Below are 17,009 nucleotides of genomic sequence, written 5' to 3' on the forward strand. Positions count from 1 at the left end.
AACATGAACTATAGTTGTAGGAGAGATTCATTAATGTTCAGGTTATAATTATTTAAAATTGAATGTTGACCACAGACACTTGGAAGGTATGTAAGAAAATTTGTAAAGAGTCACCTGAGGAAGAAGTCAAATGGTTAAACTTGGCTGATATAGCCGATCAAATTCCAGAAAAATTATAAGTGACATTTAAAGTTAATAAAGATATATTTACGTTATTTTTTCAGTGTTTTAATATTCAAATAAAGTGTATTTAACTCAAATAAACTCTAACATGCATAGTATTTCTTTGGAGGAACACCTATTTTTTTTCACAACATAATATCTTGGTACCTCAGAATACTACAATTACCCTTTTGCTTGGACAACATGAACTATAGTTGTAGGAGAGGTTCATTGATGTTCAGGTTATAATTAATAAAATTGAATGTTGACCTCATACACTAGCAAGATATGCAAGAAATTTTTGAAAAGTCACATGCGGAAGAAGACAAATAATTAAACTTGGCTGATATAGCTGATCAAATTGGAGAAAAATTATAAGTGACATTTAAAGTTAATAAAGATATATTTACGTTATTTTTTCAGTGTTTTAATATTCAAATAAAGTATATTTAACTGAAATAAACTCTTACATGCCTAATATTTCTTTGGAGGAACAACTATTTTTTTCTCAACATAATACCTTGGTACCTCATAATACTACAATAACCCTCTTGATTGGACAACATGAACTATAGTTGTAGAAGAGGTTCATTAATGTTCTGGTTATAAATATTGAAAATTGAATGTTGACCACAGACACTTGGTAGATATGCAAGAAAATTGTGAAGAATCACCCGTGGAAGAATAGAATTTTTCACTTCTTTATTTCAACTATAAAGTATGAATATACTTAAAAGCTATATACATAATTGTCCTCTAAAACTTATCATATATTTAACTTAATTATAAAAAGTTTTATCTATGAAATGATAAACTCTTATATACATAGTATTTCTTTGGAGGAACACCTATTTTTTTTCTAAACAACGTATCCTAGTACCTCAGAATATTACAATTATTCTTTTGCTGGGACAACATGAACTATAGTTGTAGAAGAGGTTCATTAATGTTCAGGTTATAATTATTTAAAATTGAATGTTGACCACAGACACTCGGAAGGTAGGCAAGAAAATTGTGAAGAATCACCCGCGTAAGAAGACAATTAGTTATACTTGGCTGATATAGCCGATCAAATTGCAGAAAAATTACAAGTGACATTTAAAGTTAATAAAGATATATTTACGTTATTTTTTCACTGTTTAAATACTAAAATAAAGTTCAAACAATAGAATTTTTCACATAAAGAATTTTTCACTTTATTTCAACTATAAAGTATGAGTTTAGATAACAGCTATCTACTTAATTGTCATCTAAAATTCCTCATATACTTAAAGTAATTATTAAAAGTTTAATCTATGAAATGATAAACTCTAACATTTATAGTATTTCTTTGGAGGAACACCTATTTTTATTCTCAACAGAATATCTTAGTACCTCTGAATACTACAATCACCCTTTTGCTGGGACAACATGAACTATAGTTGTAGAAGAGGTTCATTAATGTTGAGGTTATAATTAATAAAATTGAATGTTGACCTCAGACACTTGCAAGATATGCAAGAAATTTGTGAAGTGTCACCCGCGGAAGAAGACTTTGCTGATATAGCTGATCAAATTGCAGAGAAATTATAAGTGACATTTAAAGTTAATAAAGATATATTTACGTTATTTTTTCAGTGTTATAATACTCAAATAAAGTTCAAACAATAGAATTTTTCACAAAAAAGAATTTTTCACTTCTTTATTTCAACTATAAAGTATGAGTTTTGATATGTATGAGAGGCACCAGCTGGAGTTTTTTAACTTAAAATAATTTCTTTTGTCGGCATGGCAAAGATACCGCCGGACCTAGGCAAAAATCCGTCGGCAACAGATCTAAAGAAATGTACAAAGATATATAGATAACAGAGGGTATGCACCCTCTGGGAACCGGTAACCGTGTAGGCAGAGTTAAACAAACAAACAGCCCTTATCTTGCACGTGGCCAGTTTAGACATTAGAAAGTACAGAGAAATAGCCGCCGTAATTGATAATAAATAAACACCCCTTATCTCACACGGGCCTCTCTAAAAACCTCGGGAAAAATAAAGTAAGCCACCAGAAGCCGGCTTTCTTCAAAGAAGAAACTTTTAAAGATGAAAGGTAGGACTTTCGTCGAAGATCATTGGACCTTCTCACCCCCTCTGAAAATAGAGGAACCAATCAGAGGACAGAAATCAATAGAAGGAGGAGTCAGAAGGAGAGGGGAGAAAATTAACAAAAAGGGAGAAAAGAGTTTTTAAGAAAGAGTTTTTTGAGAACAGAGTTTGGTAGGGAGTTGAGGGAAGACAGTCAAGGAAAGACAGTCGGACCCGGAGTTGGGGAAGACACAGAGTTCTGTGGAGAGTCTCAGAAGAAACACAGCCTGAGAGAGCCGGACGGAAGAGACACAGTCTGGGAGAGATGAACACCTGAAGACAGGCTGGAGGAAGAGAGAGCGGCAGCTAGGAGGCGGATATGGACGCTCTTCCGCGACAACCGCCAAGCCGACCGAGGTACAGAAACAAGTAAGACTTTTTCTGATGTAATTAGAATGGCAGTAGTAGAATTAATAACTTACAGTCAGTATAAATATCAAAGATCCCAACTGGTACTTCTCAATTCATTATCTTAGAATTAAAGTATAAGGATACAAGTCCACCATGCTCTCTCATAATAGTATTCTTGATAATATATAATATGTAAATATAAAATATGTAACGAGGACTTTACTTTATAATTAATAATCTCTGCATGCCACCTCATATATAATAGCATAGTAAATTGGTGAACACGATACCGTTGGAAAGGAACTCCAATGATTAATTATGATATTCATATCTAGCATACCACGGCAGGGGTTTTCAGATTGTATCTAGGGGTTGAATTAAATATAGCGCATCCCTTTTCAGTCAGTTCCCATCAGGAACCGATAGAGATACATAATATAACTACATAATATAAATATATAAATTCAGATACATATATTACATTAATATATGAATAAATTTCAATATAATACGTGTACGGGGAACCCCTAATCGGGCTTAGAAACCCCGAAGACCCATACACGGCATAAATTATGGCATCCCTTGTGAAGGACGTTTCTACCAATTTACTATGGCTATCGTTAGTTAAATTAAAACTTAAGAATTTCTTAAAAATAAGTACCAAAGGTGGCATGTCAGGAATTGTAATATTAGTATATGCAATTAGTAATTTGAAGGCTTAATTCAGTTAGACAAATTTATTTAAATAATTAAATATTATAATGTATATGCACAGAATTAAAGTATAAGGATACAAGTCCACCATGCTCTCTCATAATAGTATTCTTGAGCTATAATATAAGATATGATCCTCGGGCTCACTCGATTCTTTCGTATTTCCCATGACGTTTGCTCATTATGAGCAATATTATTTCTGGTGTGGTTGTGACTCATCACTCTCTATTTAGAATTGAAAATTATAGTTTATATGATTTGATATAAATGTTTAATATAATGCTTAGGCTCACTCTATTTTTTCGTTTTTCATGTTATGTCTGCTCATTATAATCGAGGTCCGGTCTAGTTATGAATCATCACACCCTATTTTGGAATTGGAATATAAAATGGCTTGTTTTAATTGGGATATTCTTTAGATAATTATAATTAGTTTTTCAGGAATTTATTTTGCTTGTGTTAGCGCTTAGCCCCACTATTCATTGAACTTACAAGTTAAAAGGGATAATATACGCACACGTTTTGTTAAAATGGCATTAAGGGTAGGGAAAAATGAACCACCACAGCCAGAACGGTCAGAAGAAGGGTCTGATCATAAGAAACCCGGAGAACCGACAGAACAGGGGCCAACTGGAGGAACAGTGACCCAAGTCAAGAATATAACCCAGCCAGAAACAATTCCATAATATAAATATATAATATAAATACATAATATAAATATATAAATTCAGATACATATATTACATTAATATATGAATAAATTTCAATATGATACCTGTACGGGGAACCCCTAATCGGGCTTAGAAACCCCGAATTTACAGCTATCTACTTAATTGTCATCAAGAACTTCTCATATATTTAACTTAATTATAAAAAGTTTAATCAATGAAATGATAAACTCTTACATGCATAGTATTTCTTTGGAGGAACACCTATTTTTTTTTCTCAACACAATATCCTGGTACCTCAGAATACCCTTTTGCCGGGACTTGAACTATAGTTGTAGAATAGGTTCATTGATGTTCAGGTTATAATTATTTAAAATTGAATGTTGACCACAGACACTTGGAAGGTAGGCAAGAAAATTGTGAAGAATCACCCGTGTAAGAAGACAAATAGTTATACTTGGCTGATATAGCCGATCAAATTGCAGAAAAATTATAAGTGACATTTAAAGTTAATAAAGATATATTTACGTTATTTTTGCAGTGTTTTAATATCCAAATAAAGTTCAAACAATAGAATTTTTCACATCTTTATTTCAACTATAAAGTATGAGTTTAGTTAACAGCTATCTACATAATTGTCATATAAAACTTCTTATATATTTAACTTAATTATAAAAATATAATCGATTAAATGATAAACTCTTACATGCATAGTATTTCTTTGGAGGAACGCCTTTTTTTTTTCTTTACATAATATCCTGGTACCTCAGAATACGTAAAGACGTAAAGGACAGAACGGTCCTGCTTCAATGCTAGCCAGTGGCTAACTAACTGACCAAAGGCTGGGGCTGTTATCTCAAGTACGAGTCTATGGCTGCTGTTAGTATTAAGGAACGCATACACTGTTCACTAAAATTTTATAAATAAGCGACAACTCACCTATATTTTAGTTCTCATGTGAGCAGTATCACTTATTATTACACTGACACTGTTTTTATTTTAGCTCACTGGAAAATACAGTCTATTGTGGGACACGAAGTAGCATAAGTTCATTTGCTGACTAGAGCATCATACACAACACTAAAAACATATTCAGAATCATACATATTTAGTCAATATTTGGGTAAATAATTTCTACAATATTTGTAGGTAAGAATGACAACTTATAATTGTTATGACTTAAATCAACGATATTTACTTCCAATCACCTATGGTCGAATTTTTTTTTATAATGCATAAAAAGGCAGGATATAGATACGTTTCGATTTTTACTTAGACCCGCTTGATACTGGAGACTTGAACGGAAATTTAATCAATTGCTCCTAAAGAAATCACTGATTTGTTTTCAGTCATAGTTCAAATATTATTATTATTACTTCTGTAAGATTAAATTTTTCCAATTGAGCCCTTCATCTCATACATATTGAAGTTATTCTCCACAAGTATTTTGTATTGAGCTTGTACTGGTCGAAGCTGTCTAAATATTGACAATCAATACAAAAATTGAAGTTACGTCACTTGATATTAATCAAAATACTGGGTGTAACGAAACAAAATTGTATTAATAAATTTCATTGATTAAAATTAATTTATTTCTGTTGATAACATCGATATAGGTATTAATTAAAAAAACAACAACATCAATTTAGCTCGCAATATAGTCTTTATGGAAGAAGTTGAAGAGGACGAAATACTGCCAACACTGCTCGTTGAATATTGATCACAGTATCATAGATACATTGAGACTTTGGTATAACTTACAGCCAGCCCGAAATGTTGGAAAGGTTATTGGATGACCTTTGTAATTGATTGTAGGAAAATGTATATTTTTCTATACCTTTGCTAACTACCATTTATACACGCCAATTTAATTATCCCCACGACCAACTTTTTGGTTGAGGCTGAGTGTAACCGTGTAATTTAAGAGACTTGAGGTTTTTAGTAAGGAGCTAAGTGTGTCAGGATGCCATTTCGTATTTCATTTGTTTTTTCCACACTACCCATTTAAGGATCAGATACCCACATTTTGGACTATAACGTCCTGCCACCATTTTGTTGTACTGATGTTGAGAGGGCTAAGTATGCTGATTTTGTGAGGGGCTGAGTGTGCCTGAACGCCATTTTGTATTTTGTTTGTTTATTCCCTCCATCCTCTGAAGGGTCAGAATTCTTTGTGCAAACTTCCCAATGTTTACTTGCCTGTTACTTTTGCTTTCACAACTTTCACGAATTTAGAGAAGTATTCAGTACCCGTTTTTTATTTTATATCCTTACGAAAATAATTTGTTGTTCAAATCACCATATAGTTTATCCCCACTGCACATTTAAGGGTGAGGTACACAATTTAAAGGCTGTAACCTAAATCCGCCTATTTAGTTTTTCTGATGTTTAAGGGACTTAAGGTTTTGGTAGAGGTTGAGTGTATCTGTTCCCCATATTGATTGTCTAATGTTTGTAGATTTAAAGCTTTATAGGGGCTGAGTGTATCTGCCCGCAATTTTCTTTTACATACCGTCATATAATCAACTCACTGTGATTTTACATTTTGTGTAACCTCTCCGATGTTTACTTTAACTTTTGCTTACATAACATTTACTAATTTAGAGAACATAATACCCACTATTTATTCTATAACCTAATGCCATGAGTTAGTGTTTATACACGCCATTTTGATTATCCCCACTGCCCATTTTACCAGTTTTTAACTTATTCTATTTTGCTATTTTAGGTTTACTGCTGTTCAAGGAACTAAACGTTTTGGTAAAGGCTGAGTGTGCCCGGCCACAATTTTATTTTCTCACGCGTCGCCTTATAACCATCTCTTTGGTACCTGAACCATGGAGTCGGTGAGTGAGCCAACACTGGTTAGCGGAACTTCAGAGAATCTCTTAAAAATGGAAATGTTTGATTCAGGTGCTATTTAATTATTTCAATAAAAATTGAGCCTGTGTGAAATGTTGTAACGCAAGACGGGAAATGGGTGAGCTAAGACAACGATTTAGGCCACTTTCAAATTTAAATTTTTGGCTCGACCAAACCAAGGTCAAGCCCTTTCTTGATCACGTGACATCTACATATATTGTACCAACCCCTTCTCTAGTACCCATTGAAGGGTCAGATACCCTCATTTCGGACTATAGCGTTCCCCCACTATTTCATTTTACTGATTTTTGAGAGACTTGTGGTTTCGTAATGATTGCCCGGACGCCGTTTTGTAATTTGTTTGTAACCTTTTATATTTTAATATTTTGTGTAACCTACCCGATGTTTACTTTTCTTTAACCTTTGCTTACACAACATTCATTAATTCAGAGTAAGGCCTAGTATCCACTGTTTATTCTACAACCTTATGCGACCATTTGCACACCCCAATTTAATTGTCCCCATGACTCACTTCACTTTGTCCTGCGATTTTAGTTTTTCTACTGCTTGACTACTTGCTTCTACTTAACGTTTTAGTTGAGGCTAAGTGTGTTCGGCCACAATTTTTTATTTCACGTGTCCCCTAATACCCATCTTAATGTTTACATTTATGTTCCTTTTGCTTGCATAACCTTCACCAATTTAATGAACTCGGTTCTCACTTTTTATTCTATAACCTTCTGCTACCATTTGGGGTTTATAATGCTTGAAATATTTATGACTTTGTAGGAGGCTATGTATACCTGGCGCCATTTTCTCTTCACACTCCCCCATATAAGCTCCCCCAGCTCCGTGCTTAAATTTTATGCGACCTTCACAACGATTTTTTCTTGCTTTCCTACTAAGTGGTGGCAGCTATTTTAGCATTGTAACACCTTTCATCGGCAGAACACTCTCCGAATCAACCGATACTGATTGTACTTAAAAGTCATCACTCAACGACAACTCACTCGGGACGTAGTGTACGTTTTCCTCTTCGGTACTTGAACGTCGTCACTAGGGAAGGAGTCAGTAGAGAGTCGGTTAGTGAGCCAACACTAGTTAGCGGAAGTTGCAGAGAATCTTTTACTTTTTAACTCCAGCCACTACTTGCTCCTGGCGTAGGTTCTTAAGTATATTTATGTTTTCAAATTTAGTTTATGTTTGAAAGTTATTTTATTTCAGTTTATATATGTACTTCTGATATTATTCCTATATTCCGTACGTAAATTATATTTAGAAATAATTTAAGTTTTAAACATTTTCTTTAGTAATTGTTTAGTGTTACACTGTTGCCATGAAACAGTAATCTAAAAATAATAAAAAAGCTTTTCATTATTCGCATTCTAATAATATAAGTTGATCTGTTAACATCGTTAGAAAAATGTCTTTCAATAAGAGCAGTGGGAGGAAGGAAAGAGATTCACTGAGTTCTAATACAAAAGATAGGGAGGAAAAGGAAGGAGAAACTCCCCGTTCCAGTAGAAGCAGAAGCAGTAAAGGAAAAGAATCACCGGGCCCCAGCAGAGAAACTATTAGAGACTCACAGGATCCCAATAGACGTAGTAGCACCCTTCTCTTGACCTTCAGGGAATACTGTCACTGGGCGTATTCACTACTAACAAATACGCCCCGTACAAAAAGTAAATAGTCTCTAATTTTTACTTTACATATAAATTTTGATTCATCAGGTCATTAAACAATCATACACTATGTATGATTATTTAATGTTACTATTAGAATTTTTATAAGTGGCTTTAATTTTTACAGAATATGAATATAAATATTTACCATTATCTCACAGTGTTCTTTAGTTATATATAGTAATCTACAAATGAAAATGTTTGATTCAGGTGCTATTCAATTCTTTCAATAAAAATTCTTAAAATGTCTAATTTATGTTTTATGATTAATTTTTTCGAATCGAGCTCTTTATCTCATTCATTTAATAACAGTTGATACAATTTTTTTACTTTATAAAAAATATTTTTTGAGGTAATTCCCTTTCCTTCATCTTGACTCCTTATTCCGGTCCCTTAGTCCGCGATATATTGCTGGAGGAGATTAGAACGCCAAAGATCAACGGTGGGAATGCTGAACATCCAATACTCGTGGTACTCTTTCCCGAGTCACAACATTCAATAGTTACTTCATCCTTTCTCCTAAAAATCCTACTTATTGGCCTACATCCCTTAAAAAACGTCCCGATATCCTTGATATATTTGTTACTTCCCAAATACCACCTCACAATCCACAATTCAATCTTTAGATGACCTCTGTTCAAATCATAGCCCGGTTCTAGTTCATATCCATTGAAATCCTATTCCTAGACCCTCTCCCCCTTCAATGGTTACAGGACAGGTAAACTGAAAACATTTTCGGACTGATCTAGAAAACGCACTTGACTTTGTGCGATCGACTCTGCAATCGAAATACTTTCTAGATCGATAGGAACTACTATCACTAACAATACTTCACCAATGAACATAAAAAGTTTGAGAGAAAACAACTTACTTCGTCACATACAAGCATTATTAACAGAAAAACGCCGGGCAAGAGCGAGGTGGCACAGAACAAGATATCCCTCGGACAAAACTCATTATAATACATGGACTAACAGACTAAAATCAGAAATTAGAAAACACAGAATACAAAATTTCCAGAACTTAACAGAAAACTTAAATACCACTGACAAATCATTATGGAGAACTACTAAAAAGCTACTAAAATACAAATCCTTCGACCATCCACTTAGGACTTCATCTTGACAAGAGACTTATTGGAATCCGCACACAAAACTGAAACGACAAGAAACTGCTCGCAGATTCCGATTGCTACATCACTTATTTGACAAACGCTCTAAACTTCCCATTCACTACAAAAAATTAGTATACACTACGATAATCAGACAAATGTAGATATATGGAATTGAGCTCTGAGGCTCTACCAAACCATCAAATTCCTCCCGCATCCAATCCTTACAATCCAAAATCCTTGATGCTCCAATGAAAATTGTGGCCGGGTACACTTAGCCTCTACAAAGCCTTTAATCTCTCAAACAGTAGAAAACAGGAATGTGGCAAAAGGCTACAGAATAAATGGAGGATATCGGGTCCTTCTCTAAATCGGTGAGGGTTATGTTAACAAAATGTTACATTTTAATATAAGAATCAACTAATGTGTGAACACATATAAATATATTCCTCAAATCTTGTGTCCTGTAAACAATAACCTAAAAGCATACATTAGGTACCATATGAAAGACGGTCCATTTTGTCAACGACTCGGAGAACATCAGTTATTGTGAAAAACAACGGGAAAGGAAAATACTTAGGAAATAAATTGATTAGTTAATTTAATTATAATTTGCGATTGGTTAAAATCTCAATTAATTGTAACATCTGTATACCCCTATCTGATAATTTCTGACGTACGGGGTCTCTGATTTCTGTCCGATCACCACGAAATAAATAGTCCGAGAGTTCATCGGGAGAACTAAAACAGTTATTTTACCCTAATTTATGATTACTTAAATGGAAACTATATATAGTTACAGGTCTAAATTGATGAGTGGCAAGATTAGGGGAATGGTGGTGTTTCAAAATGGTGGCTTTTTCAAAACGTTAAAAAAAAAATTTATTCCATATCTTTAAATCTACTTAAAACATAACTGAACATCATTTAAAGTAGAGTAAATTTGATTAGAGCTCTAATTAGAGCTATATACGTTCAGTAGTTCCCGAGATACAATTTTTTTAAAAAGTAATTCATAACGAAAAATCAGTAGTTAGTGAATTTATTTTGGGAAAAGTGCCTATCTCAGGAATCATTAGACGTACAGATGTCTGTTGGCACTCAAACTAAAGCTAATTTAATGGACTGTACACTAGTTTTAAATTATTATTTTCAAAGGAGTAGTAGTTTCCATGAATCTGCCAAAATAAATTCACAAAATGTTGATTTTTCAAAGTTTAAAAAAAGGTTTATGAAATGCCACCTATATCTCAGCTACTATTTGGCGTATAGATGTCTATTAAGGCCCACATCTCAAGGAATTTATTTACATTATTATTTAAGTAATGTGCTATTAAGTGTTTTAGCGCTGTTGGTAGTTTTATCAATATGGAGCTCCGAATGAAAAATTAGTGAAAATTTTAGGTTTATCTGGAATAAAATATGCTTTGAATTACTATAATTGTTCGTGCCATTTATTTAGTGGATGTGCAATGTTCCATAAATATCTCGTCTTGTTTAGAAATAAATTTTCTCTTTGTTGGTTATCATTGACGTACAAGACAATATTGTATTGAACATTATTAGCATACTTCTATAAAAAATGTACAGGTTTTTAACAGTATTCATATATTTTATTTTTCTACAGGCATGAGTATTACTGTGAGTTGGCTTGTGTTTATTTTAAAACATCGTGACGTGCCGGTGATGTATGATTTCATTAGATTATTTGTCTTTTCGTTGCATCTACAATACAGGGTCCGGCCGTTTGATGCTAAGCCAAACGATTCGTTTTTAAAGCAACCTAGGTTTGACGTAAGTATTCAAAATCTCAATAATTTATTTATATTTTAATTAAGTTTTGTTATTGTAGCCCCAATTGACATGATATCTAGTTGGTAATCCGTAACTGGTGTGTTCCTGGAAGGCAGGCGGACCAGGTAGTAACAGTTTATAGGGTAAGTGCACCAGTTATTGACAGGTTAACCTTTGTTTTTAAATATTGAGAGAAAATCCTCAATGGTCCCTACTTTGTCACAAATAAATCATACATAAAGACCTTAATGTTCCATGTGTAACCGATCTAGCCCGAACCAGATATCATTCCTTCCATTACAAACTCCCTAACCACCCAAGACCTCCCACGAGGTCTCTGGCTAACTATACTTGCCTCGATTGTTCTATAGAGGCGTCCTGATGGATTGCTTCGAGCCACATGTCCCCCCACCAATTATTAGTGTTTGGATTATTAGAGTAATTGAAGACAAATGCATTATTTTTTTAACTTAGAGACAAAATCAAAAATAATTTTACAACCTTTACTGTAAAATGTTATAATAACAAATCATTAGAAATTGTTAACTAACAACAAAATTAAAGAAAAATATTGTCATTAAAAAAAAAAATTAAATGCCAGGATTGTTAATTAGGAGTGATTTAGAGGTGAACTAAACTTGACATATAAAGATATCAACCAATCTAATAGTGATAATTCCATCGAATATATTTTTATTATTATAAATGTGGATGATCCAAGTTAATACCATTTGTATAAAAATAAGAAACATATATTTTTTTTTCAATTACCATACATTAAAATGTGTTGAGAATTTTTAATGGAAATGTGTGAAGATGGACTGTCAAAAGATAAACGAAACTCACATAGTTTTGGTAATGGACGAGGTGATAAAATTCATCATAGACTGAATTACCTACATGTCCTGTCGACGTCTGATATGGAAAAGTTTTGTCTTCTGTACATCTCTTTTTTTAAGTCTAATCCAGGCGCTTGATTAAATTTATGCCCCATTAATTATTATATTAATCGAATAAATATTTCAATTAAATTATGAATTATAACCTGTTACATTAAACTAAGAATAATAATAGCATTAATTTTCTAATTTTATATATTTATTAATTAATTTTTTGAGATTGGTTAATATTAATAATAACACAACTTCAATTGATCCACTTTACTCTCAACAAAGTTTATTTTAATTCTCCAAGGTTTCGGAGACAACTTCAATATTGATTTTTTTCAATTCACTAAAAACCGTCTTGTACTTACAGCCCATATCAAATAATAAAAATATATAATCTTAATGCATTTACAACTATTAAACAAAAATTCTTAACAAAATAATGTTATTGTGTTTAGGTAAGAAGACATTTTTTTTTTAAACAGTTGTTGATGTATTGAAATTATATGTATTTTTATTATTTAACATGGGTAATTGGCCCGAAGTGCGAGTCGTTTTTTAATGACTTGTAAAAAATCAATACTGAAGTTGTCCCCTCGATAACAGCCTAAGGGCCGAAACAGTGAAGAATTAAAATAGACTTTGTTGAGAGTAAAGTGGATCAATTGAAGTTGTGTTATGTCATGTTATGTATTTTCTCTCTACAAAGAGTATTAGAATAAACGTAGGTGCCCATTTACAAGTCAAATCAAAGTGCTGCGTGGAGTGTTTTAAGACGGGCCCTTGTCGTTTTTACTATTCAACCTGGCTATAGACCATCTGTACCAATACGAGCAAGATTTTGCAAATAAATTAAGCAATACGTTAGAAAGTGACTAAGGATGTGTGGTCCCCGCTGGTTTCGCGGATGACCAGACAGCTTCAGCGTGCGACAAGGGTGCATCACAAATCGGAAAAAGAGAGGAAATTTATAGGACTGAAATAATGGAAAAATTAAATACATTTAAAGAACGATAAAAAGCGAGAAAAAAAATGTTTAGGGGAGAAATAATAAATAATAAAAAGGAAAAAAGAAATCATGTATAACTTTAGTACATAATGTGACAATTTAAAAAAAATTATGCTGTGACTATTTATATTAATAGGATTAAAGAAAATTGTGTATTACTAGTGATAAGTATGCCGTGTATAAGGCAACCCATTGAAGTTGGGCAGCACAACGTTTTTAATAATGTGTTTTTTCCTTTAATAAAAATATTTTTATATTTTTCAGGTGTTGATTGCTGGCAGAACTTTGATATCCAGACTTTATGCATTAGAACAGAAAATGAAAAGCGATGGAGACTTCGCATATAAGATACAAAGGAGAGATAGACATTACGCCAAAATATTGAAACCTATATTTGGCAAAACCACTCAGCCGCAAAGATTTTTTCCCCTTGTGCACCTTGCGAATCATAAAGATAAAAATACTAAGGAATATTTTGCCACACAAGGGATTCCCGGATTTGGTAGACATTGCTGGTACGCAATTTCTGATGACAGACACTCGTATTATTATGAACAACCCCCAGAAGGAAGGAATCGTAAAGATGTTTTGGGTCGCTTAGCTGACCATCTCAGCCACACGGAGAAGCTAAAAGTTAGACCAATGAACGAACGTGATGTAGAAAGGTAAAATTCTAAAAATTACATCTAATTTTTTTATTGTTAACTATGGCTGTGATACAATTATTAATGGTTATGATACGAAATAAATTCTTTATATAATATTTCCTCAGTGTTTGTGTATTTCGTATTTAAGAGAAGTACTTTTCTAGGATGATATAGTCAATTTTTCACTAAAATCTATTAACAAGAAATGCTATTTTACATTACTACTACTACTGTGGCTCTACAATCCGGTGTCGAATCCTGTCCTCCTTACTCAGCTTCCGCTAACTGTCTCGGTCCCTTGCAACCGCCATCCGATTCCGAAGCCCCAGCATATTTGTTGCATCAGCTGCAACACCATCAGCCCATCGCAGCTTTGGTCTTCCTGTTCTCCAGGTACCATGGAGTGGCTTCATCAGTAATTGTCTTGGTGGATCCTCACTGCCCGTCCTAACGACGTGTCCTGCCCGTATCAGTCTTGCGATTTTCATCACTCGAACTATATCGGGCTTCTTAAAAATTGTGTACAGCTTCTGGTTTTTCCTCCTTTTGCCATATAAACGTCTGAGGATTCTTCTTACAACAAGACTGGGTGCACTATCGCACTATGTTATATTACCGAATATAAACTTTTTCTTGAAAACAGCCCTAACCATTTTGATAATTGATCATAACTATGTGAAGTTTAGTAGTTTTTAATGTCAGCTGGGTTTTATCATCATTGAAATACTCAGAAAGGGCTTAAATATCAATGTTATCATCGATGTAAACCCGTCTTCAGTAATAGACTTGGCATACGGGTAAATACATTCATCGAAAAACAGAAATTTTACTGCAAATTATTAAAAGCTGTAGTTTTTGTTTTCATAATTAACATTTTAGACTTGATGAATATAATTTATAAAACAGCTAAGCATTAAGAATATTGCTAAACCTGTCACGTCTTTTAGATTCAGGCTAACTATGCGAGATTGGTGGGATTGGGAAAATCCTCGCCTTCCATTTATACCAGATATACCTAATCCTGACGACAAGAATTTCCAGTGGCACAGAGATAGCATCCTTAACAAGAAGCACCGTTACAAACTGGATAAAAAAGAAATCAAGTATGTATTTTTAATATTATTACTAAATCATTATTTTATAAAAGATAAGTTTTTGTTTTATTAATTAATTTGTTTATTAAAGAATATATTATAAAGATGTACAGTGATGATGGAATTATTAAATACTGTAAGGAAATTTTTTTAAATATTGGGAACAAATTTTTATCTCTTTCAAATGGCTACTTTTAGGAAAGACAAAATTAAGTCGGAGATATTCCTGAGATCCTTCCGCGAAAAGGTAGGTTTAGGGCATATATAGGCATCCGTTCGTCCTCCATAAGAATACATGTTTGAAGAATCTGTTTAGTTGTTCTTTTTCCTCTTCGACATTCACATAACGGAATGGGGACAGTTTTAAATGTATTTTTTGTTAGTGAAAATTAAGCTGATGATGACCATTTTGGATGCGTGAAATCGCAATATGTTCGTTCCTAGAAAGCAGGCAATAGAATCCTAGTTTCTGGTTTGGGTGCTGATTGTTCCACTTCTACTGAATTTTTGCTTTATTTATCAGCAACCTACCATTTTATTCGAGGGAGAGTGAGCATGTTTGCCACTGGCTCAGTTGCTGGCAGCCACTGACTCAGTTAAATGTTTCATAAAGATTTTTCATTTAGATTTAGAGTGTCAGCTGTATAGACGGTGTAGAGGATGGGACCAAGGATACTACCTTGAGGAAAATCAGCGGACTGAGAATATAGGGATGAATAGGAATTGTGGTTTACTTGGAATTGTATCCCAAACTCTCCAATTCCATATCACAGCCCCCGCAGAATGGTGTCATAATTGGAGGATTAAGATAAATTCCAACAAATCCCATCAAATCACTTTTACTCTTCGTCGTAAACCTACCGACTGCCTAACAGTTTCATTTAATAATGTTACTCTTACCCCTGTCGAACAGATCTGCTATCTTGGACTACATTTGGACAAACGATTAACCTGGAATCCTCACACTAGACTGAAAAGTCAGGAAACTGCACGTCGATTTCGACTACTACAGCACTTACTAAACAAACGGTCTAAACTTCCAAACACATATCTGGACTTATGGAGTTGTGCTTTTGGGCTCCACTAAACCTTCGAATTCCTCTCGTATTCAATCCTTACAATCGAAAATCCTTCGTAAAATCCTCAATGCTCCTTACTTTGTCACAAGTAAAATAATACATAAATACTTAAATGTTCCCTATGTAACCAATCTAGCCCGAACCAGATATCACTCCTTCCATTATAAACTCCCTAACCACTCAAACCCTCTAATTTCTAACCTTGCATCCTCTTCCATTCCTGACAATCCTCCGAGGTGCCTGACAAGAAGATGGCCACAAGACCAGCTAATGTAAAATGTCATTAGAGTGCTACCAATGGGTAGTTGCTTTACACGCCTGTAACACTCCATTTTAACTAATATCATATTTACTAAATGTATAATGTGAAATACTGTTGTAAATTTCAATACAGATATTAAAAAAAAAAAAGATTTAGAGTTAGGAGCTACATACAAAATTTTATGAATGTTAAATTCATAGCTCACCATAGTTTGGATAAGATTTTATAAGTCTACATAAAAATGTAAATGCTTTGTACTGTTTTATTCTAATTAACTATCATTGACATCTCCTCTGGTGAATCGATGATTTTGATCCCCATCTATGATATTGAATATTCTTTAGTCATATCGCCATAATAAATTCAGTTTGAGTATTTAATGTAATTATTTTTTTAGAACAATCATGGATGACGAAATTAAAGAAGTAACTTTAGGCTACCGACCAATCCCTAAGTGTGTGCTAAGAAACGTTCTTGGGCTTGATGTAGATGGTATGTATTTGAAATTGACAATTTAAATTTTAACTTAAAAATTCATAATACACCTTTACATAATTTATACTTCTTTTT

The 17,009-nt window shown here is 33.4% G+C and overlaps 1 protein-coding gene across 1 annotated transcript in view; it reads left to right on the plus strand.

The window, feature by feature from the left end:
• Positions 1 to 8,276: 8,276 nt before the first annotated feature.
• The window catches only part of LOC112211672 (uncharacterized), a gene marked incomplete in the record, with an annotated part of 19,025 nt that continues 10,292 nt past the window's right edge, over positions 8,277 to 17,009 (plus strand). Inside the window, 5 exon segments of the mRNA XM_067051520.1 lie at positions 8,277 to 8,556; positions 11,295 to 11,461; positions 13,622 to 14,022; positions 14,952 to 15,107; positions 16,837 to 16,935. Of these exon segments, the coding sequence (XP_066907621.1) occupies positions 8,298 to 8,556; positions 11,295 to 11,461; positions 13,622 to 14,022; positions 14,952 to 15,107; positions 16,837 to 16,935 (1,082 nt within the window).

This window comes from Halyomorpha halys, unplaced genomic scaffold, assembly GCF_000696795.3.
Source record: "Halyomorpha halys isolate HHAL.00 unplaced genomic scaffold, Hhal_1.1 Scaffold1256.1, whole genome shotgun sequence".
Taxonomy (NCBI): domain Eukaryota; kingdom Metazoa; phylum Arthropoda; class Insecta; order Hemiptera; family Pentatomidae; genus Halyomorpha; species Halyomorpha halys.